Consider the following 24,033-nt stretch of genomic DNA (forward strand, 5'->3'; position numbering starts at 1 on the left):
CTCTACCACTGACTCTGCTCTGCAAAATTGATGTATTATCTCACAAGCCTGAAGGAGTTCTGCTATGTGGTGCTACTGCTAACGGTTAGCTTCTACTAGCTGAGACGTGCTCTGCTCTCTCCTGGATGCTAAATAAACTACAGCCTTCCTTGTCGTGAGTCAAGATGGGAGAGTAAGGCTTTTCTAATCTGTCTTTTTTTAATCGCGGCTAATGCAAGAAAGAGTGGTAGAACAAAAAACTGTTTCTTAGTGAACTTGGTCTTTAAATAGCTACTAGAAATCCTAAAGCTCTCATTCACTCATTCTTTTCAATACGTTTGCTGTGGTCTCTTCTATGAATTAATGACTTGTACGGTATTCTGGCTCTCCTGTTTCAGGAAGTAGAGGTTAGCCGGGGGAGAAGAGGGCTGAAAACAACAGGATTTTAATTCTTACTCATTAATACTGTATTCATGTTATGCAAACATCTTTCTTCTGATTTCTCTAACAGCAACATCACTCTGCAGCCGACTCTGTTCGCTCTGCAACGTTTTTCTCCACACTAACACAAGCCTGGAGGAATTCTGCCATGTTGTGGAGCTAAGAACGCTAACGGTTAGCTTCCACTAGCCGAGACATGCTCTGCTCTCTCTCCTGGACGCTAAAGCCGGGCGTACACTGTGCGACTTTTTCACTTTTTTGAGCCGATTTTCCACTCGTGAGAGAATCCACGAGATCGGGGCGAGTTTAGCGCCGAGCGTCGTGTAGTGTACAGGGGGTTACGAGAGGCGATTAACACCACGTGACCAGCTGCCGATCAGCAATCGTGAGCTCGCACGGACTTCTGGCGTGTTTGATATTTAGCTCATTCCTCATGAGGGTTGAAGCGGCGCTGCGAGCAGCTGCGACCCAAAAAGTATCAGAACCGCTCACGGCGCATGCGCAATCCTGCATCAACGCCGCTCGCCCGCTGTTTCCCTAATAACACACGCTGTTCGTTTTTGTTTCTACACGTTTTTTTACTCACAAAGATTGTCAAGAAAGCGTGTTTGTCGTGTTCATGTCAAATTAAACCGATCACAAAACACAGATTTACTTTATTTTATTTCGTTTTCCTCATCCAACCCCCATAAATCCCTGTGTGTCCTCCTGCAGCACTCCCGAAGGACAACAGGCAAGACAAAAAAGTCTGACGTGTTGAGTAAAAACTGCTATTTTTAGCATATTTTTAGGGCCGACGTGTTGCTACCAGACGTACAGTGTGAGCAGTCAGGTCGCATGCGAGAACTGGGTCGTACAGTGTGAGCGCCTGACTCGTGAGATCTGCTCTGCGAGGAAGTCGTACCGTTTGAGCTGAAGCTGAACGCTGCGAGTGAAAAAGTCGCACAGTGTCCGCCCGGCTTAAATCAACTACAGCCTTCCCCAGCCACAAGCCAAGATGGGTGAGTCCATGAAGGCTAATATTAAGTGTTTTCAGTTTCCGCACCTGTTTCCTTTTGGCGGCTAATGCAGGAACTAGGGGTGAAGGACTATTTTCATGTTTAGCTTGTATGTTAAACAGGCAGGAGCACGCATGAAACGGTTTCTCAGTGAACCTGCTCTTTAAAACGTTAAAAATTTAACAAGAGTAACGCAGACCTAAAATAAACCTGATCCGTTTTTAATAAGAGTTTCAGTGTTTTATTCAGCTTTGGGGGGATTTAGAAAGTCTCAGACCGCCAATCCGTGTAGATTTTGTGCCACTGAATCATAAAACAAACCCAAATATCATCCCCCCCTAAAACTCTCACATCCCACTACAGTGCCATAGAAGTCCCCGAGAGATAAGTAGTGAGTTTGCGTCAAAGACAGTCGGCCACCACGATATAATGATGAGCTTTAAGAGAGATGATACCGCAAGTAGCTCGCAGGAATCCAAAATAACTTGTGAGTCTGACCACGAAATTCCAATGGTTCCTTATCCAGCCTCTTGGCATACTCTTCTCCCCCCACATGGCGTGTGAAAGCCTCACAGCAATAGCAGCAGCTTTGGAAGGGTCAGAGGTCAAAGCTAAGGCTTCTCTCTCTTTCTCTCTAGACAAACGGGCCAGACAGGATATATGAAGGGAAACGCCGCCGAAGCCCCTCGACGAGACACTAATGTGCATCCTTTCCCTTGGAGCTCGCTCAGGTTTTGGACGTCAGGCAGCTGAGCTACTTTCTGTCCACGAATCCCGTCTTACCTGGGCTCGGCAGCTGGGAGTTCACCACGGATCTGCACGGAAGTGGGCGAATGAACTTTTAGTGGGATTAAAAGCAGACTAAGGGGAATGATGAAGTGTTAGAGATTATCCAACCAGACTGATCAGCTGCAGCTTTTTTTATTATGACTTCAGTTAAACAACAACCGGAGATAATCAGCCTCTCCAACCAGGAGCGTGTCAAGGACACGAGGAGGAAGACTCTTAACTAAACTCTCTTCATCCTTAAAAACCACATGTGCCTCAGGGGAAAGGAAGAATCAATCACTTTCTTGCTTTAGCCTCTTTTATTGCCTCGGGTTTTTAAACCATCAAAGCTGAGGAACGGATTTAAAGCCGTTTGCCCTCCACCCCTCTCTCCCTGCCTCCGTTTTCCCTTTTCCTCCCTTTCTGCTGCTTTTATTGATGCTCTCCAGTCGATCCTCCTGATTAGAGCGGCGATGATGAAATATTTCCTTATTGTTTGTAATTTGGCGCAGCCTGTGAGACCAAACACTGGGCGGTCTGTTCTTTATTTGAACAGTGGCTTTATCAGTTCCCAGACTGCTCCTCAGCTCTGACCTATGTGTTAACTCTGATTAGGTCATATGATAAACATTAGTGCTGCTGCTTTTCCCACAAACTCGGCACCTAAAAAAGTGTGGCCTCAGGGTGGCAACGTGACACGGGGCACCTTTCAAAGCCAAAGCCGCGTGCGTCCTTTCATGGCGTCTCGTTAGGGCTCCTCCGAGCAGATAAAAGAGCCACGTTAAGAAGGAAGGGAGCTCCTCTGGGTAAAGATGCAGATAGTTTTACACACACTGGCCCATTTCTCCCTCGCTGCTTTTGTCACACACATTCCATTGTTGGTATGGTCACAGGCTCTCGAATGTCAGTGCTAAACATCCTTTTCTCAGCAAATAGTGCATGTTCACCTAAATGACTTCACTCCTGCTCTGGATATTCCCTCTCACAAAAGCGGGTAAGTGCACAGCTGAACAGAAAAGCTGAGTGTGAGCTCAGCTTCTGCTTGGAAAGCTGTGTCCGTGAGACGATTTGTGCCACGGTTTGTGATCGAAGTAAACAAACATACTTTCTGTTTACTTCAGCTTCCAGCCTGATTGTCTGTGAGGAGGCGGGCAGAAATGCCAGCTGTGGTTAAAAAAGGCTCGATATCGGTGTTTGCCCTGGCATCGCTTCTCCTAAAAACACAACCCCGCTTCTGAAGTGAAATGATTTTATTATTCCATACCAAACATGCCTCTCTCTGTATCTAAAGTTGCTCTGGTGCAGACACGGGTTTCTCACTGTCCACTTTTAGAAATACAAACATTCTCCGTCTCTGACCAAACTGCTTTCCCACATTTTGGTGCAACATGCTGTTGCTTAAACCCTAACCCTCACGGATGAGGGATGGCAGGAGACGGGCAGGCGGATTGGTGCCGCGTCTGCAGTGATGCAGGCGTTGTTCCGGTCCGTTGTGGTTCAGAGAGAGCTCTCCTGGAAGGTGAGGCTCGCAACGTACCTTTTGATCTACGTTCCAACCCTCACCTATGGTCATCAGCTCTGGGTAGTGACAGAAAGAATAAGATTGTGGATACAAGCGGCCAAATCACAGGGTAGCTGGGCTCTCCCCTTAGATAGGGTGATAAGCTCGGTCATCCGGGAGGGGCTTGGAGAAGATCTGCTGCTCCTCTACATCGAGAGGAGCCAGTAGAGGTGGCTCGGGCCATTTGGTTAGGATTCCTCCTGGATGCCTCTCTGGTGAGGTTTTACAGGCACGTCCAACTGGATAGAGACCTAAAAGAAGACCCAGCACACGATGGAGGCAGTCTGTTTTTGTCTGACCAGGGAACGCCTTAGGATTCCCCAGAGGAGCTCTCCCAAGTGACTGGGGAGAGGGATGTCTGGGCCTCTCTGCTTAAGCTGCTGCCCCCGTGACCCGACCCTGGATAAGCGGCTGAAAATGGACGGACGGATGGATATTTAGCACGCTCCTTAAATTTCTACCTTAACACAGCTTTCCTGCAAAGCCTTTTGGAGATGAGCAGCCTGCCGATTGAGATGCACGATGGTAATTTCCTCCTTGAAGACTTGGCAGTTGAGCTTCATCTTTTCCAGGAGACGAACTTCCAACTGTCTGAATGAAGAGAGACCGCATGTCAAAGAAAGCCACCCGCACCTATACTTAAAGTCAAACATGATTTATAAAACACGCTTTTACACGCCAGTATTATGTACTTTTGTCAAAACTGAATGGAGGTTTCACCAGAGTTAAACGGCCAGAGCACATAGTTCACTTCCAGTGGAGACCTGTGGAGAAGTGAACGTTCAGAGGCGACGTGAACACGAGTCCTGGTCCGCGTCTAGCATCAGCAGCCAGAGAACATCGAGCACAACGGTGACCAGGGTGAGCGTGTTTTTATGTCAAGCAGCGGTTAAAAGAAAATGCTGGTGTTGTGATGGGTTTGGTCTTATCTGAGCATAAAACCAAAGGTCCAGAATGTCTGATGTGAGTTGTCTGACAAACATTAAAACATAAATGAACATCAACAAATGAAAGCAGGCCACAATTAGCAGGATTGTGACATAGTTTGGACCGGAAGCCAGGGAAGTAAAACTGGGAAGGTGAAACTTGTTCCTGTGTGCACGTACGGGTCGGGAGTCTGAACGAAACAACCGTAACGCTCATGTCAGAGCCCGACTGAAGGGAATAATGGAGCAGCCTTCTCGAGGCCATTTTTAAAATTAAGGCTTGGCTTTTGTCCCAGTCAAAGTTGGCTTAAACCTACCTGTTACTTTTGTTTATTTGTTCTTTAAAAAGCGGACATTTTAGTTTTTATGGTGGTAAACGAGCAGTGGTTTTCCAAAGCTGGAAGAATTTGCAGGATTTCATATAAATCTGAGTGTCGTTAGCATTTGTGTGTGCGTGTGTGTGTGTGTGTGTGTGTGTGTGTGTGTGTGTGTGTGTGTGTGTGTGTGTGTGTGTGTGTGCGTGTGTGTGTGTGTGTGTGTGTGTGTGTGCGTGTGTGTGTGTGTGTGTGTGTGTGAGTGTGTGTGTGTGTGTGTGTGTGTGTGTGTGTGTGTGTGTGTGTGTGTGTGTGTGTGTGTGTGTGTGTGTGTGTGTGTGTGTGTGTGTGTGTGTGTGTGTTCTCCATCCCCAGTGAGTCGTGGAGGATGGCTGCTTATACTGAGCCAGGATTCTCTGGAGGTTTCTTCCTGTTAAAAGGGAGTTTTCCTCTCCACTGTCGCTGCATGCTTGCTTAGTATGAGGATTGCTGTATAGACTTGATGCAGTTTGCTGGGTTCCTTATACAGGAAACATTATTTCTGATTGGCTTAATGAACTGTCCTGAATTGGAATGTTTATTATGTGAAGAGCCTTGAGGCGACTCTTGTCGTGATTTGGCGCTTTATAAATAAACTTGAATTGAATTGAAAATGTAATGAAAGTTGTAATTCTAAACAAAACAACCATAGAGTGAAATTAGAACTGGGATGCTGCACAAATCTGTAGTAGATTTCCTTCTTACCAAGTATTTAAACAAAGTGAAAGAAAAAACCAGTTAAAATCACGATGATGTGGCTTCCTTAAGCAGCTCTTTCCACCTAAAGGAAGGTGGTTTTAATGGTTTGATCTGATTTGGTGAATTTTATTGGCCCTTCCTGAACGGAGAATACTTTGGTGTCATCACTTCAATAACTGTAATGTGCTTTTTGAAACGGTGGACCCACTTGTTCCCGTGAGCTGTGGAATTGTTCACGTTGTCTCTGAGGATCAGAAAGTTCTGCCTCTTCTCCATCAGCTGGCTGTTTACCACCTCCAGCCTCTCTCTCAGCTCAGCAGACCCAAGCCCATCCACATTCACATCGGTGTCCATGGTCTTCAACTCAGAACAAAATGCTACCAGGCCATGATGGAGCTCCTGCACCTTTAGAAGGAAGCCAAGAAAATGGTCAACGTAAAGGCCTTTGAAAAGTTGTACGCTGTCATTCGTGAACAGCGATACGAACCTGAAGAACAACATTTTGGAGCGAATCCACCTGCTGGTTTAATTCCCTGATCCTCTCTTCTTTAGCTGGGTGGTTGTCCAGGACATTTTCGTTGCTCCTGTCGGTTTCTTTAGGGCTGTTGATTTCAGGGGTATGGTGCAAATCAGGGCTTGTGGACTTATCCTGCGGTGTGAAATAGCCCAGAAATGAGTTTGTGTACATTTGAATTACACGTTTGTTTCCCACTACTTCTGCAAGGTTGAGCCCAAAAGGCACAGGAGGAAAGCTGAGACCCCTCCGCATCTACAGTCATATGTTGGGTGTTGGACTGTAGATTATTGAATTGGTGGTTTAATTCATGTTATGTTAGTTATTGTGTGAACGTGTGTGTGAATGGGTGAATGACTGATTGTGTTGGAAAGCACCTTGGGGGGTTCCAGAAATACAGGCCATTTACCATTGTACCATTTCCTTAAGGTCTTGGCAGAGAATGACCAAATGTGACAGATTTTGTTGTAAAGCGCCTTGGGGGGTTGTAAAATGAGAACACGCTGCATCAACTACACGCAATTTACCAGTTTTTTGTCAGTTAATTCCATCGTAGTTTTCGCCCCTTTTTGATTAACAGTTTATGTTGTTTAATGTTCCTTTTAGAGTATTTCTGTCCTTGTGTTTGGGTCCCCTTACGTTACTGTTCCAGCTCAACTTTACTCATGTTTTTTATACATTTGCAGCCATCTCTAGTCGACTCGTTGATGTTTTACTTCCACAAATAACACAAGCTTGGAGGAGTTCTTCCATGTGGTGGAGTTGCTAATGCTAAGAGCAACTCTTTCCTTCCTGTTAAAAGGGAGTTTTCCTCTCCACTGTCACTAAATGCTTGCTTAGTATGAGGATTGCTGTAAAGACTCTGACACTAGTCAGTGACTCGATGCAACCTGCTGGGTTCCTCATATAGGAAACTTTTTACTGATTGGCTTAATGACCTGACCTGTGTTGGAATGTTTACTGTGTGAAGGTCCTCGAGACGACTCTTGTCGTGATTTGGCGCTTTATAAATAAACTTGAATTGAATTGAAAGAGTTAGCTTCTACTAGTCGAGACAATCCCTGCTGTTTCCTGAATGCTAAACCAACAGCAGGCTCCCCCGTCCCGAGCCAGAATGGGTGAGTCCATGAATGTTAAATGACAGTGTGATGCAGATCTTCAGGCTTTTTTGAGCCAAGCGTTTTTTTGTCTCTGTCGAAAGCTAAAAGCAGGAAACAGAGACTGTTTCTACGTTCAGCCTGCATGTTAAACTCGGAGTGACCGATCATTTTCAAGAATAACGAGTTAAAACTGGTGTATTAGTGACCCTGCTCTTTAAAGTGGCAGTGAGTAGTTTTCTGATGACAGTACATACATACATTTCAAGGTATTTTTTACATCATATCGGCTTTGGCGTGACTCCTCAGACTTTGATGGTCCTTCAGTTAATTCCATCAAGAGAAGGCAATGGTGATTTTTCTGGCGCTGTAGTTTCCGGATCTGCTCGAGATCCTGCACCTGCCAATTATGACATCACACTACGGCAATATCGCTCGGCCAAAACAAAATGCATCTCTTTTTCCATTCTGTTCCTTCACGTATGTTTTGGAAAGAGTTTGGCAGTTTTGTTAATAAACTTGTTATAATAAATGTTTTTAAACGTGGTAACGGAACTTTCATAAGTCATACGTCCAGCCAATCATCTAGTGTGATGTCATCGACAGGCGCAGGACCCGAGCCAGCCAGAAGGGAAAATGGCGTTTAATATGGCGTCCCCCAAACACACTAGGCCCACGCCCTATGTACTTTACACTCGGTTTTTATGGTTATACGGTACGAAGCCGCCATCATTTTTCAACAACTGGGTGTCACTTTATTCATTTTCAATTTGATGGATATTTCCAGAGATTAACGGTAAAATTGACACATTGTCACTTTAATGTTTATTCTCCCCAGTCAGTGATCATGCACACTTGTTGTTCACTGGCTCACCTGTACCCGTTTTGCAATCACAACCCTCAGTATTAAAGTTCCCCCGGATCATGCAATACCCGTCACATCCTCCTGTTGTTTTCCTCCCAGTTTTCCTCCATGTTCCTGTTTTTTATCATTAAAATACCTGGCTCCTCAACCAAAATCCTGACATCTACTGGGAGTTTTGAAGGTGTTCCAAGGCCAGAGAGGATATAATATTCCCTATGGCAATTCTGGGGTCTTCTCTGAATCTCTTTCCAGAGGGACAACCATTGATAACCTACAAGAGACGTTGAGCAGGAGGCATCCTAATCAGGTGTCCTAACCACCCAAAAGGACTCCTTTCTCATTGTTTCAGTGAAGATCCAAGGCCATGACCATTTGTCAGGGTTGGAGAATAGATAGACCACTTATTTAAAAGCTTAGGCTTTCAGCTCAGGCTCTGCTTTACCACTACAGGCAGGGTCAAAACTCTCATGACTGAAAACAAAGCCCTGATCCACTGGTCAATATCTTACTCAAAAGCATGTCATCAACATTCCCACAGTACTTCACTTAAAACAGAACTTTCCAAACTCCGTGGGAGCGGTCTGTCCTCGTCCGATCTAGAGCCACAAACTCCATTCACCCAATTCAGTGCAGCTTTAGCAAGCATTAGCTAAAGGATACGTACCGTTTTACAGAGGTATAGCTCCAGCTGTCCGTTCTCTGACTTTGAGGTCAGAATGGAGCCAATCTGCCGATCTGGGGAAAGCTGCTCTGGTGAATCTTTAAAGTAAAAACACACAAAAAGATACTTTATGAGTTACATGTTTATGTTTAGTAAATGAGAAATGATATCAAATGAGATACCTTGATGTTCCTTTAGAATCAATGAGCTCTTATCATCAGTCATTCCAAGCATTTTAACGCACGAACCCATGATTTTTCCTACTGTCGTTTCCTTTGGAGTTCTGAGATGAACTATCTGTTCTGACGCTGTAAGACAACAGGCATGGCAAAAGGATCTGCTAAAAATGAATCATTAGCACACAAATGTTCTCATTTCTGCAGGTAATCACCATTAATTGTGATCTCTATCATCTGAGAAGTCCGAGACGCGGTGAGGTTATGGGAGGGGTTTCTGCTGTAGAGAAAAACCAAACAAATGAAATAGTTTTGTTTCTGCGGTGATGTTTTGACTCACTGGAAAGTTGAAACACAGCAGTTTAAAGTTTCAGAAGAATTTCCTGCATATGTCGAGTTAAGCCTAGTTTGTGCTTCTGGGTCAGCTCCACGAGGGAGAGGAGCACGCATTGACAGAGACGTTTTGCTCTGATACGTCTCCGTCTCCTGGGAAGTGTTGCAAAGTAATTCCCCGCCAGGAAAACAGAGGGCTTAACGCTGTTCTGGGGTCTCCTGTCATGAATCTGGTCCAAGATAGTTCATTTACTGTTGTGTTTATGTTGTTTTTTTGTATTTCAGTGACTTTTTAACACAGACAAATGTGTCCCTCATTCTCCTCCACGTCTTCATGTGCTCGCCACCTCTAAACCCCGTTTCCCATCATTTCATCATTTCATCATTTCATAAAATGCTTGCTGTGTATCTTTGAACTCCTCCAGTCACGGGTGAATAAAACGTTCATATTTTAAGAGTTTTTCCACGAGCCATTCTTCTGGCTGCTACATGTCTCCTTATTAGGGGTGGGCCGGTATGCCCCTGTGTATTCGAATGTGTTGGTACGCCCCTGTTGGTCCGGTACGCACTTTCGTACCGAGTTTCTACTCTAATTGCGTTGCACATTAACCTACAGCATGCTAACTAAACACATGGTGGAGCGCCGCAGAAGTTATGGCAAGCGACTCGGGAAAGGAAGAGCTCGAATATCCACCGTTGTCATTGAGGTCTCCTGTTTGGGAACACTACGGCTTCCCAGTGAGATATGTAGCAATGAACAGATGTATCCTCACATTGCCAAGCTAGCAAAATGCTACCTTGCCATACCAGCGTCCTCTGTCCCCAGCGAGAGGGATTTTTCTACTGCTGGAGATGTCGTAACAGCCAACAGATCTGGCCTTTCTGCAGACAATGCGGACCAATTTCTGGCAAAACATGAAGGTTGAGTGAACCTAAAAAGGCAACAAGCTGGAACTCCTAATGTTGTAAAATGTTTTTGTTAACCTAGTTCAATCTGAATAATTCTGATTGTTCCTTCATTTACACTTTAAGTTCTTCAAAAAACAAAAAACACAATAATCATCTTGCAGATTCCTAAATAAGTATTTAAACTTGCATATATTTATTTTTTTATGTTAAAGAGTTTACAAGAGACTATGAGAATAGTTGCACTTTGAAAATTCTTAAAGTTTTGATGTATGCACACAATAATTCTTTATTTCAGTAGATAAGCCAGCTCTTTCATTTGCACTTTGTTTATTTATTATTTTTATGGTAAATGTTAATTTTCATTTACTGGGAATATCTCGCAGAATGTAATGCAAGTAAATGTTCAACTTAAATGGAAATAAAGAATTTACCGTTTACACAAAAGAAAAACGTTTTAATTTTTTTACTGTACCGAAAACGTACCGAACCGTAATATTAAGCCAAGGTATGTACCGAACCAGGATGTCAGGCGTACCGGCACCCCCCTACTCCTTATAGGTATCTTCAGCTTTCTTTATGTTTTTGAGGGCGACATGGCGGTGCTGTTGATGAAAGTGGTGTCCTGACCAATCACAAGCTTGCATTCTCCATCTCATTCAACGGATGTGTGGAAAAGTGGGCCCGGCTCCTTGCGAGCCTGCTGGAAAGCCCTCACGAGGACGGATAATGGTGTTGCGTGTCTCCGTACCGACGCAGACGCAGAAGCATGAACTAGGCTTTAGACCCCATAGGTGCTGGCCTGTAGGTCTTTGGAAATATAACATCTGACGTTACTTTTTTTTATTATGTTTCCGAATCAGGAAGACATTTTCTTGAATTGCATTGAAACCATGTCTGTAGTTACTACCTTACCTTACCTTAGTTTGAGAGAACGTTGACGCATGCTCAGGCAGCTTACGTGTGGAGAGGACTTGGACTTGGTCATTGATGCCAAAGTTGCGGTGAAGGTCTCCACATTGTCAGGCCCTAAAGACCATGGATCATAAAATAGTATGAGTACATAAAATTTGCATTAATTAACGCCCAGCTGTGAATGATGATTACCAAGCATCGAGTCAAGAGTCCGAGTCATTGTGCTCGGAGGGTGAAGCTCGTTATAAATGGCCGAGAGTAGCTGCTCCCTGTCCTCCAGGGTGATGATGTGCAGGATGTCCAGAGTCGTTGAATCCACTGAGGCTAAATCTGCTCCACACAGCTGAGCCTCTGAAAAAGAAGCATTTACTGGTAAGCCAGCACACTCTAAGAAATCCAGTGAATGTGGCTGAACGATTGATCTTTGACTTTTGAGAAGAACCTGGTGATCCTGAAGATGGGAGTTGAATCTAAAGACCAATTGGTTGTTTTTGTTAATGATCTCTAAATTTGGAATGTGGCGATGAAATAGACAGTTAGAAACATGTTTCTTCTTCGTTGAATTGCCGCATTAAAGTGGAGGAGATGTTTGAGTACACTTCTAAATCTGGGGAGTGTGTTGACTCAAATTCCCACATGGGCCCTGATAGGGTCTCCCAAGGCAAAGTGGAAGGGTCATACTAAGAGCAGACATTATTGGAGGGTTGACTGTCCAGTCTACATGTTAGTACTTGGAGAAGGTGCGTGACCATGTTACCTGAATGATTCTGTGGGGGTTGCCGTGGGAGCAGGGATCACTGGGGCCAACTGTAAGGGCTACATGGTGCCTTCATGACCAGAGCAAGAATCTTTACACAGTCTTGTCCCAAATTTGAGCTCATTCCTAGTGCTAATTCCCAATCCTGTTTGTGGTGTTCATGGACAGAGTCTCAAGTTGTACCTGTGGAGGTGAGGGTGTCTTGTTCGGCAACCTCAGGATCTCACCACTGCTTTGATGTAGTTTTGTTGGCGTCTTGAGACCAAGTCCATCAGCCAGGATAAGATTCAGCCCCTCCAAATCTGAGGCCATGGCTTTTGGCCAAAATGAAACATGGAATGCTCCCTCTGGGTTGGGATTGAGTCTCTGCCTCAAGTGGGGGAGTTCAGGTATCATGGCATTTTATTCTTGGATCTGGGCTTAGTCTTCAGTTATGAGGTCTTTTCTATGGTTTGTTGTGGTAGAGAAGGAGCTGAGTTGTTATAAAAAGCTTTTAGATTACTGGTTAGTCTTTATTCTAACCCGTTGGCCCTAGAACAAGATCTTGAGTACAACTGGCCAAAATGAGCTTTCTCCATAGGGGAGCTGGACTCATTTATGGAGAAGAGCCGCTGCTTCTGACGCATCAACAGGAGCAAACTGAAGTAGTGACGCATCTGCCTCCTGGTTGCCTCCTTCTGGTGGATTTCCAGATAAGTCCCAGAACTTGCAGAATGGATTATATTTCTTCTCTGACCTGGGAAACCCTTGGGATCCTCCACAAGAAGCTGAGATGTTTCACTCCTAAAAAGGAGTTTTACATAAAAAATAAGACACCCAAAACGGTTCTTCTACATCCAACTCAGTCTGACATGCTGGAGGTTTAACATAATGCTTTACTTACGGTGCCAAGTTTCATGTCTTTGATCCTTGAGTTATTGACACTGTGTTCTATGAAACTGTGATGTCTGATTTTGCTGTGGTGAAATGAAACAGGGCAATGAGACACAAGATCATGTTTTACCTCTGATGAAAGGGAGACATTTCTGCAGGCCAATACTGGTGAACCACTTGCAGACTTCCTCTGTGTTCAGCTCACTGAGAGATTTATACACTTGCCTGTTTACATCCTGGAGAAACAGAGGCTAGATTCATGCTGGCTGTACGACATTTTGCAGGAGCATGAAGCCAGATCCTAAGAAGCACTCATCTCTGTAATTAAGCCTAGTTAAATGAATAAATTCCATTGTTTCAGACTAGATTTAGTGCAAGGTGCAGCTGTTATATATTCAGCTTCTCTTGCATCCAGTAATTATTTAAATTACTCACTTGACATTGATGGGTTACAACATGGAATTAACCTTGATAATTGTTTTTGCGATATGAATGTTGTACAGTGCACGAAAGCTTGGTAATATAAATTAAACTCAGTCTTTAAGTGCCCAACAGGGTGCTGATGTTCACCGAAGGGACGGTACCTTTTCAGTGGAGTTTCCATTCTGATCCATAGAAGGAGGGATGCATGACGCTGCATGAAGCAGAAAATGAATAAATGAGCCGGAGTTTACATCATGTGCAGCAGCAGCTCTCCTCAAAGTGACTCACCAACAGTTTTGCGTCGTTCTCGAGACAATCCCTTCCTTTCCTTGCACAGGTTTGTAGTTTGTGATAACGTTTGGAAAGTAGAGCTTTGAGTTGTTGTGTCTCCAAAGCTGCAGGAGCGCATCAATGGCCGCTGTTATGTAACAAAGTTTTTTTCACACCATTAGACAGAAATAAGTAGTTTAGACACATTTCAAGAATGTTCTGCTTCAACATTAAAAAACAGCCAAACAAGCACACTGATAAAGTTGTGGATCCACCATGGAGGTCAGCCATTTTACCTCGTGATCTACACTATTAATTAAAGATCGTTTAAATTTTGCATGCACATCGTTAAATCCCTCGGCTCTATTGGCCTAGCTGTTTGCAGCTCTTGATTTCTCTGAGTGGCTGCACCGGTGGGTGCAGGATAAAAGCATGCTTGGTGCAGCTTCAGGGAGACCACCTCAGGTGCTCCTGCCTGTGTGGCATTTAGGTGAGACCTTTTGGAGGCTGATTTCAATAAAACTACTCTCAAACTCCAAAATCTGTTCAGTCTCCATTTTATCATGTGGTCCCAATGAGGCAGGTTGTGACATAAATAGGGGCTCGTCCGGGATCACCTGTTGAACCATTTGGAGGAGACCGAACCTGGGGCTTCATTCATCAAACGTTCGTAGAAATATTCCTAAATACATTCCTATGAATGAAATTTAGAATATTCATACGAATGATAAAAATCCTGATTTATGAAACATACGGTGTCCTCTCATACGCATGTTCCTCCGCACTTATCTGATGATAAATCCCACCTGTGCGTACCCAGGTGCTCATCCGTTCTCAGTCATTTACATATAGAAACTCCCTCAATTAACCATATTTGGTCACGCTACATCCTCAGTTCTATGTTCTACCCAGAAAAAAAGAAAACTTGAAAGATTGAGACACTGGCTGCCAAAGTGCAACAAAACCAAGCAAGTTGCAGATGTTATAAACGTGTTTGGGACAGAGGAGAGGTTCCCATCAGGAATAAATAAAATCTTTACCATGATAAATCGTAGAGTAACGGGTTATCATTTACATTTAAGGAGTCGTTCTGGATGGTGTTCGGAGATGTCCAAGAGCGCAGCCTCTTCTGAACTGTCATTCAGTCTGGTATTCTTGACATTGCGTGTGTGATCGAGGAGCAGAGGAGGTTCTGGAGGTTCTCGTAGTTGTAAAATAGAATATGAACTGGAATCGGATTTGTGCGGTTTACATGTCGCTCCATAATGGGTCCCAAATCACCGCATAGCTCCAGAAGGATCTCCTGTCAGTGTGCTCACGGTTTACTCCAGAGAGCACGCACTGACAAATCCTTAATCATAACATAGAAATGATCTTTTATCTAGTGCAGCTGGAGCAAAATCACGAGGCGTTTCACAAAAACAAATAAATTAATACATTACAGACAAAATAATACTGATTATTAAAAAGATTAAAATATAATAAAAATGGGAAGAGACAAAATTGTGATTTCAATAAACACAACAACCGTTCGACAACGTCAGATTCCCGTCGGATGTTGTAACAACAATTCTGTGACTCTGCAGTTCTTCCACCGAAGTATTAGGTCAAATCGTAGGTGGATGAGGAGCATGAGTGGATGACTGGGACCTTGAGTTTTGCAGTTCTAGGTGCTGTTCCTATGCATGGTCTGAAGTTTTCTTATATTCAGGAACATTTTCAGGTACAGGTAAATGATGAACACCACACAATGTGTAAAATAGTTCCTACCCACGATGTACGCACAGAGCTGTGCATAAGCACGGCTGATAAACGAGGCCCCGGGAATTCTCTACGTTTTTGCGGCTCTGGTGCGAGCACCATCTTGTTCTTCTCTGGTGAGCTCTGCCGCTGGTTGGTGCAGGCCTGTCACAGTCCACCATCTTGTTTGTTTGTTTGTTCTTGCAGTCGTGTCCATTGTTTGTTCGGTTTGGTTTGGCTTTGCTTGCCTTGCATGCTTTTTAGAACCACCAGAACAGATGCAGATCAGCTTTGTGCAATACCTTTTGGTGAGTATATGTATCCATCCCAGCTCTGTTAGAAAGCAGGTGAAGGTCAGTCTTCAACATGGCAGGACAGCTTATGTCTCTGTTGTTTGGATCATCTGAAAAGTAACAAACAATCATTCATATTGGACACATCTTATGCCTTAGTGCTCTTTAGCCCTTTTGCACAGCTGCCAGGGCATTTTCCAGCTGTGACTGGAGTCCGCTGGTGGAGTTACTCAGCAAACAGTCAAACACAGGTCTGTCTGGTTGACGACATGCTTCTCTGATGGCCCATGCTCTTTCCCACAGGTGACAGGACTGATTTTGACCTGTGATTTAGCAGAATAGCTGTTTTGTCATTTAACTAACTAAACAAACAAGAAACAAATGACAGTTCCCTTCGCTTAATACTTAATTACACGACCTGTTGAGGCAATCACTGCTGTCAACTAGGTGATTTCTACAGCTCTGGAAAAGAGAGGAATGAAGATTGGTCCCAGCAAGACAGAATACACGGGTGCAAATGAGAGGGACACCAGTTAAACGGTGATGTTACACGGAGGAGAAGATAAGAAGGCTGAACTGGAAGCTGCAGAGCTCCAGATGTTGAGGTTCTCTTTGGGAGTGATGAGGAGAGATGGGATCTGGAATGAGTCCACCAGAGGGAAAGCTCATGTTAGATGTTTAGGAGATAAAGTCAGAGAGACCAGAGTGAGATGGTTTGGACATGTCCAGAGGAGAGACAGTGATTATAAAGGTAGAATGATGCTGAGGTTGGAGCCACATGGCTGAGAGGAAGACCAAAAAGGAGATTCATGGATGTTGTGAAAGAGGCCATGAAGTCAGTTGATGTGAGGGCAGAGGATGCAGAAGATGGGACATGAATGACTTGCTGTGGAGACACCTGAAGGGACAAGCCACACCATTTCTCATGAAGCAAAGAACGCCATGAGGAACATCAAGCTGTTAGGACACGATCGTTTAGTACAAGTCTTTTTGATCTCTTGTGATTCAGGTTTCATGCGAGTGGTACACGCACCCTGATAGCAGACAGTCGCGTGACTGTCACCCTGATTTTAACATTCAGTGTTAATGCACCTTCATTTCACTCGTCTTTGGGGGTATTTTAGTTCATTCTGGAGGTAAAAATGTATTTTCTAGTCCTTCGGGTGATTTTTAGTCATTTTCTAACTGTGATGCTTGCTTGAATTCATTATAGTGACAAACTTTGGTTTTGCTTTCTCTGTTTTTGTGTCCATTTCTGAACTCCAAGTTCAATCTGCTCAACATGTAGTCATGTGTGTACATCGCTGTAGCCGTTTTCCATTCCTTCCAACAATTAAAAAAGGTTTCTGGACCAACATCAGTTGCTTCCACATCAGACATTATTTGCTTTGTCATGTCAGTTAAAAAGCATCATACCTGTAAATGCTGAACAGCCATTCCCTAAGAGCGTATGCATTAAAATATGAAACCTACACGCTCAGTGTCCTGAACTCTTTTACCTCACCAAATGCAGCAACATGTAATTTAACCCTAGATTTCACCGTCGTAATGAAAACATGACAAAGCTATTTCACTATCTTGTTCATAAAAACACTGGCGTCAGGACTTTTCATTTGGGTGACGCCAACATTTTTGTTGGCGTGAATGTCATGAGTGGCATGCCTTTGCAGATTATCAACCAGGTTTTGTAGTTTGCACTACCTGTTTTGGGAAATGCACGAGTGCATTTTTATTCCGTTGTGAGTAATGAAGCAAAGCAACGTTTGCACACCAGCTGGTGCATTTTCCTCTCGTCAGTGAAAGGCTCACTCTGTAAGTCTATTCCTATGCATGAATCAGATCTCAGTGACGCTGCCTGAGAAAGCACTAAACACTCTTTACACAGCAATTTGAAATCTACAGCACATCTAAAGCAGCTCCATCAAATGAATCTACATTTACATATTACTGTATTTAAAGAGGTAAAGGAGTACAAGACGCTGAATACATACATTTATATATGTATATTTTTACTGCAAATGCTCTTTGCAGTTCTAATTCGTTCCTTTTGCAAAAACAAAGTACAAACATAAGCAACACCTTCCGACTAAAGCTGCTCAATGGTAAACCATACTCAGCAAAAAACAAGTTATAACATTACCTGACATAAATGATATAGAAACCTAGATGAGAAGTCCACCTGAAACCACTTTTTTATTGCAGTACATACTGGAACTAGGGATGCTCAACATCGTCTTTTACCAACGTCCAATTTACCAGTAGAATCCAACCCTATCTAAAAGATGCCGATATATGCGAAGAAGAAAGAAAACCAGATCATTTTAGGCAACTAGCATCTCAGATCTCCTATCATGCATAGTTATGCATTAAACAGTATCTGTGCAAAATAGAACAACTAGTTCATTTTAAAGGTGCAATATGGAAAAATGAAGTAAGAATGACATCCGGTGTTCACATTTGGGTACCGCAGTCCATTCAAAATAACTCACTGTCTCACTCCCGTCGCGTGAGTTGCTTGGCTGTTGCCAGTTACGGATCAGCACCAGAAGATTCTAGATGACGAGCAAAAGCGTGTCATACAAAAGCTGATATGTAGATAAATACATTGTCATATCTGGTGTTAGCAATCTTGAGTGTTTTATAGTAGGGAGCACTTACTACACTTATTATGGTAATATTTCTACGCCACTACAGGAAGAGCAGTTATTTGCCATCTTGATGTTTTTATAAAGGAAGTAAAACACCACAATTGACTCATTATTCACTTCGAACACACATTTCAATGTAATATTGAGTTGCTGGTAATGAAATAGAGTGGCATGAGAACGTTTTAGAAATAACTAGTTGCTTCTAATTCACTGTTGGCATTTAGACCAACATTAGCCGTCAGCCTGCTTCACCTGATTTTAGAGTGAAAGAAAAAGATACCGTGGCTTCTTGGGGTTCAACAAATAACTTCTAGGTCGCTCTTGTTTACTGGCTTCAGTTCTTTACGCATCTCTGGAAGTTTTTGCCTGCCAGTGTCGAACTGCAAATGCAGCTGCTGTATTGTTAGCTTGGCACAGACTTGGTAACCTCACAAACTCAGACAGTAACTATGTCACCCTCTAGTTTTATTCAAAGGAGAAAAGCTGACGACAAAGTCAATAAAATATTATTCCGTATTTGGGACTGAAGTGAAACATTCAACATACTGTAGGTCATTCTTGCAAATCCAAATGTCACCTAAGTGAAATGGTTCCATTTGGGAGGCATTTTCAGATAAAAATACAAAGGAATACATGAAAATGACTTTTGTGTGTGTGATAACTAAAACAATGACTTTTTCTTTTATAGGGAATGACTACTAAGCCTTCATACGTACAGTTCAACTGATGCATGTTGAAAAGCATTTGTGTTTAATTGAACTGAAAGGGAAACGGCTACTATGTCGTTCACAAATATGGCTAACATTTGTGACGGTTGAAACCAAAGTGACGAAGGAAAACTGCAACAGAAGGGCGTCCGCATCTATAAACTCACCAGCAACTTTAAAGGTCGGCTCTCTGTGACATCAAAAAATCTGCATAATTCTTCGAACACCCCCCCCCCCCCCCCCCCCCCCCACACACACACACACCCAAGGATTAGTTTCTAAAAAGCCAGTCTGACAAGGATGTGGGTTTAGAGCACATGTGTCAGACACATCTGGCCCGTGGAGCATTTTTATGAGGTCCGCAAGATAAATATCAAAAACATATTAAAACTGGCCCGCTGGCTGATTTTACCGCAAATACTACAACTCCCATGATGCTTTGCAGCGTTAGTACGGAGCCGACGCGCCCCCCTCCTTTGTGTTTTTTCCAGCGCCTGCTGCCGGTGTCTGCAGCTCCGCTGTCTCAGACAAACTACACTCCTCCCACTCAGCGCCGAGTTCACTCAGCTGTTTTCTGACGTTGAAGCCCAGAAACGGAGATTCTAGCCGCTCAGTAATGTGTTCACGACTGAAAGAGAAAGTTTTCCAACTAACGTCCAGACAGAGCTGATATAACTCCAGCGAGCAGCGACACGCTCAAACCAGCACGGCTCTGTGGTTGTGTTTCCTCCCCGACACACAACAACGTGGTCAAGCTGCTCAGACATGTTCAGCAGCACAAATCTATGTGAGCACCTGTTGTCCTCTAATGTTGTCATTATTATGATGAAGATGAACAAAACAACAGGAGTCTCCTCCTCAGCTCAGGTCAACCCCATGATGCAGGTATCTGGCTGGAACAGGTGAGCATCACAGTAAACCAGTGGAGCAAACTGAGCTTTAAATATGTTGGTTTGATGCTCTTTTTCTGCTCCAAAACATGAAAGTTAACAGGTGAGATGTTGCATTTTCATTTAAGATAAAATGATATTTTATTTTGTTGTTGGCCCGTGAGAAAAGATTTAACCTACAGTAAACAGGAAGTGGAAAGGCTGCAGATAGATGAATAGAATAGAAAATCCCTTTATTGTTCCTCAGTGGGGAAAGCTAGACGTCACAGCAGCGATGACACGTATTACAGGAGAAAAAAGGAGAATAAAAAATAAGAAAAATGAATAAACAAGAAAACATAAATCCTGAATAGATTTTAAAAATACTGATTATACCACAAGTAATGAATACCACTGATGTGTTTTATTTAAAACTGACTTGCTCGTGTGTCATCTGGTTATTCCACATTCAGTGTTAATGCAGAAATATGTTTGTTTCCAAATGAAAAGGTTCAAAATTGCATAAACGTTGATAAAGAAAATGCAAATTTTCCGTCACTTTTTCAAAAATATTAAGTTTGGCCCTCGACTCCGTCCCAGAGTTTCATTTCGGCCCCGTGTGAGTTTGAGTTTGACACCCCTGGTTTAGAGGGAATAGAAGTCAGATAAGATGGTGTTGCTGCTGTGTCAGCAACACCATCCATAGGTCCTGCAAAGCCAGTGTGGTGCAGCCTCTTCATCACCTGGCCGAGGAGAGTCAGACAGCTCTGTGTGCAAAGCAGATGACTTATCATGAGCAGGCACCTAAGAAAAATGATGAGTCTTGGCTAAATTTGAGGACAGGAGGCAGAACCTTTAATCTGTCTGACCTCAGACATTACAGCATTTAAAAACCCAAGGAAATTACTTCCAGTCTCTCTCCGTGACATTTTTATTTTTTTACCACGGTGGATGGAGAACTGTCTGAGAATGAAAAAGCCCAATCCAAACAAAGGACAGGAACTTTCAAGCAGGCTGAAAGACACGGCCTGATGTCGCCTTAAAGGGAGAATTAGCCAGGAACGGAGAGATGGAAACAATTCCTGCTGATCATTCTGACTGGGTACCGCCAAGAGAAGGTCAAAAATGCAAACGAACTTTCTCACCCTTGTTGGTCTGAGTTTGGTGCACATGCTCAGAAATACACAAGGTTAATAACAAAGCAACGCTTTAGAGTCGGGGTGTTTCATCACATTTGTGAAATGGAGAGGCAAAAAGCTGTGCTTTTTTGTTGCCAGTGTCGCAAGTTTGAAAAGAAAGTCAGCTCTTTGAGAGAAGAGTGAGGGAGGCGAGCATGCTGAGTCACAGGAACCCAAAACCTGGGAACAGACTGACCAACCACACACGGGCAATACACACACAATAGTTAAAAGGAGTTCCAACAAAGGGGAACTTCTGTGACTCCCAAAGGAGGTGTTCGAGGTACTGTAGCCATGTCATAATGGATGCAATTTCAGCTGAATGGGGAGCTAAGATCAAAACAAAAAGGTAACACTTGAGCTGAACAGCTGGAAGAGGCACAAGATCGTTTACTCTGCCTGACTCCCACCCTTCAGGTTTAAATACAAAAACCAAACGTGCCCCAGATCTGCTCAGTAAATGACTAAATACTCAGTCCTGCGTTGAATCCTCCTGTGTCAGAGGAAAAATAAAACTATTTTAATAATTCATTTCTTTAGAAACCAGAGATTTGGTTCATATTTCATCAAGAATGACAACTTCAGTTCTGTGATTGTTTTGTTTGGACTCGAGCTACCATACAGAAGTAGCTTAAAGGCCGGAAAATAAACAAACTACATGCAGCGAAGCATCTTTCATCAGGACACACACACACACACACACACACACACTGAACACTCAGAAATATAAACTGTTACTCCGTCTCTATCTGGATCTTCAGAGATTACAGTTGGAACCTGACTGGAAAATCTCAGTGAGGAGTCAAACTCTGGAGCGTTCCAGGACTGCTGTGCATGAGTGAGAACATCTGTACGGCGGATCCACAAACCCCGTTTACCACCGCAGTTATCAGGGACAGTTAAATGTTTTCAGCTAACGTTTCCACACCTCATTTACAGGACTGTGCAAAAGTTTTAGGTGGGTGTAAATAAAGCTGCGAACAAAGAATGCTTCCAAGAAAGGAAGGGTAAATCATTTATTTTCACCAGTCAACAAAAAGCAGTGAGTAAACAGTGGAGGCAAACGAATCTCTGGTGTGACCACCCTCTGCTTTCAAACCAGCATCAGTTCTTCTAGCGACGCTGGGTTGTTCCAAACATCTCAGAGATCTAACCACTGATCTGTGGATGTAGGCAGCATGACTCCACGATGAGATCACAAACACACTCTGAACAGGCAACATGTTCATAGCTACATGTTCTAACACTGTAGCTCTGCATGTGTTGTGGAAATTGAAAAATCAAAACACATTAATAAAGTGGTTCTCTCGGATTTGTCTAAACACCTCTGCAATGACACGTTTCAGACAAAAAGCAACTATTGGACCATCCGGCTGTCGATCTCGCCGAACCGCCGCAGTTCATGTGTCCAAACTACCAGAGTCCCAAAAGGAAAACACCATTTAAAGTCATGGACAACAAAAAACGTTTGGACTGCCGTTTAGCGCTGTCTCGTTTCCTCTGGCACGGCGGGTTGCCGGTTCCAGCAAAATGTGTCTTAATAAAGATGCCCGAGGGAAGAGGTGAGTGTTCCCTATTTCAATTCAATTCAATTCAATTTGTATAGCACCAAATCACGACAAGAGTCGTCTCAAGGCACTTCACACAATAAACATTCCAATTCACAGTTCATTAAGCCAATCAGAAATAATGTTTCCTATATAAGGAACCCAGCAAATTGCATCGAGTCACTGACTAGTGTCAGTGACTATACAGCAATCCTCATACTAAGCAAGCATGCAGCGACAGTGGAGAGGAAAACTCCCTTTTAACAGGAAGAAACCTCCGGAGGATCCTGGCTCAGTATAAGCAGCCATCCTCCACGACTCACAGGGTTAATGGATAAATATAACTGAGTGTCGTCAGCATAACAGTGGAAGTTTATCCCATGCTGTCTAATGATTTTACCAATTGGGAGCATATATATAGTAAAAAGAATTGGTCCAAGCACTGAACCCTGTGGTACTCCACAAGTAACCCTGGAGTATGAAGACGATTTGTCATGTACATTTACAAAAGGAAATCTATCAGACAGGTAGGATTTAAACCAGCCTAGCGCTGTTCCTTTGATCCCTACAACATGTTCAAGTCTTTCTAAAAGAACATTGTGATCAACTGTGTCAAAGGCAGCACTGAGATCTAACAAGACTAGAACAGACACAAGATTCTTATCTGAGGCCATGAGAATATCATTTGTAACTCTCACTAATGCAGTTTCAGTGCTGTGATACTCTCTAAAACCAGACTGAAATTTATACTTCCCCATCTGTTCGGTGGAGTCGAGCACATGCTGTGATGGAGACGTTTTCCTTTCAGACTTCTCCCGTTGACTGGGGAGTGTTGCAAAGCTATTCGGCACCAGGACACCAGAGGGCGTAGTGCTTTTGTGGCAGGGCTCTGCCACCACTGCATTCACCTCTCTGGTCCATGATAGTGTATTTAATATTGTGTATTTGTATTTATGTTGTGTTTGTGCATTTCACCGACTTATTAATAGAGCAATAAAGCATAAATAAAGAAATAAAATAGGCCCTCATCCCCTAGACTCTCCACAAGAGGGCAGTAGACATGTACGGGACTGGACTAGTATCTTATGAAGGTGCTAATCCTGATGCTCTATCTGGATGCTTTATGGTCAAATATGTTTGGATTGGATTTTTGGTAGTATTTGCAACAGTAAGGGGTAAGACCTTCATTTCTGACTTGATTTAATTTGTTTTGAGTACTTTTTGAAAAACACCTTGAAGCCCAGCTGTTGTTTCCTTATAAATAAATAGCTTCTTCCATAAGAAGAATGTGAAATAAATGACCTGACAGACACGTGTTTTAGGAGCCGCCTGATAAACACTCCTTAATAACGAGGGTTTGAATTTCTCCCCGTGGCTTTCTCGACACTGCACAGCCTCCCCTCTGAGCTCCTCACTTCTGCCCTCTTTGTGTTTTGGCTCACCATCAGCACCAGCAGCCACGCTCCCCATCGATGACTCCTCTTCATCCACACCCTTCACTTTCTCCTCTGAACTCCCTCCGTTCCCAGCCGTCGA

General features: G+C 43.4%; 1 protein-coding gene across 2 annotated transcripts in view; it reads right to left on the bottom strand.

Moving 5' to 3' along the window:
- LOC107375453 (uncharacterized) overlaps window positions 1-24,033 on the bottom strand; it is a 47,183-nt gene that overhangs the window by 5,000 nt on the left and 18,150 nt on the right. The window contains exons 2-13 of one of the 2 annotated variants that reach the window (XM_054749799.2): window positions 15,558-15,658; window positions 13,534-13,663; window positions 13,407-13,456; window positions 12,953-13,058; window positions 11,385-11,543; window positions 11,198-11,306; window positions 9,254-9,315; window positions 9,045-9,170; window positions 8,866-8,960; window positions 6,213-6,374; window positions 5,934-6,130; window positions 4,209-4,338 (exon numbers count right to left, since the gene is read on the bottom strand). In XM_054749799.2, coding sequence (XP_054605774.2) covers window positions 4,209-4,338; window positions 5,934-6,130; window positions 6,213-6,374; window positions 8,866-8,960; window positions 9,045-9,170; window positions 9,254-9,315; window positions 11,198-11,306; window positions 11,385-11,543; window positions 12,953-13,058; window positions 13,407-13,456; window positions 13,534-13,663; window positions 15,558-15,623 — 1,392 coding nt within the window. In that variant the 5' untranslated portion in view covers window positions 15,624-15,658. Of the gene's footprint in view, window positions 1-4,208; window positions 4,339-5,933; window positions 6,131-6,212; window positions 6,375-8,865; window positions 8,961-9,044; window positions 9,171-9,253; window positions 9,319-11,197; window positions 11,307-11,384; window positions 11,544-12,952; window positions 13,059-13,406; window positions 13,457-13,533; window positions 13,664-15,557; window positions 15,659-24,033 lie in introns of both variants that reach the window. The other variant, XM_015943995.3, reaches the window with a different exon arrangement.

Source organism: Nothobranchius furzeri, chromosome 12 (genome assembly GCF_043380555.1).
Source record: "Nothobranchius furzeri strain GRZ-AD chromosome 12, NfurGRZ-RIMD1, whole genome shotgun sequence".
Classification (NCBI taxonomy): Eukaryota; Metazoa; Chordata; class Actinopteri; order Cyprinodontiformes; family Nothobranchiidae; genus Nothobranchius; species Nothobranchius furzeri.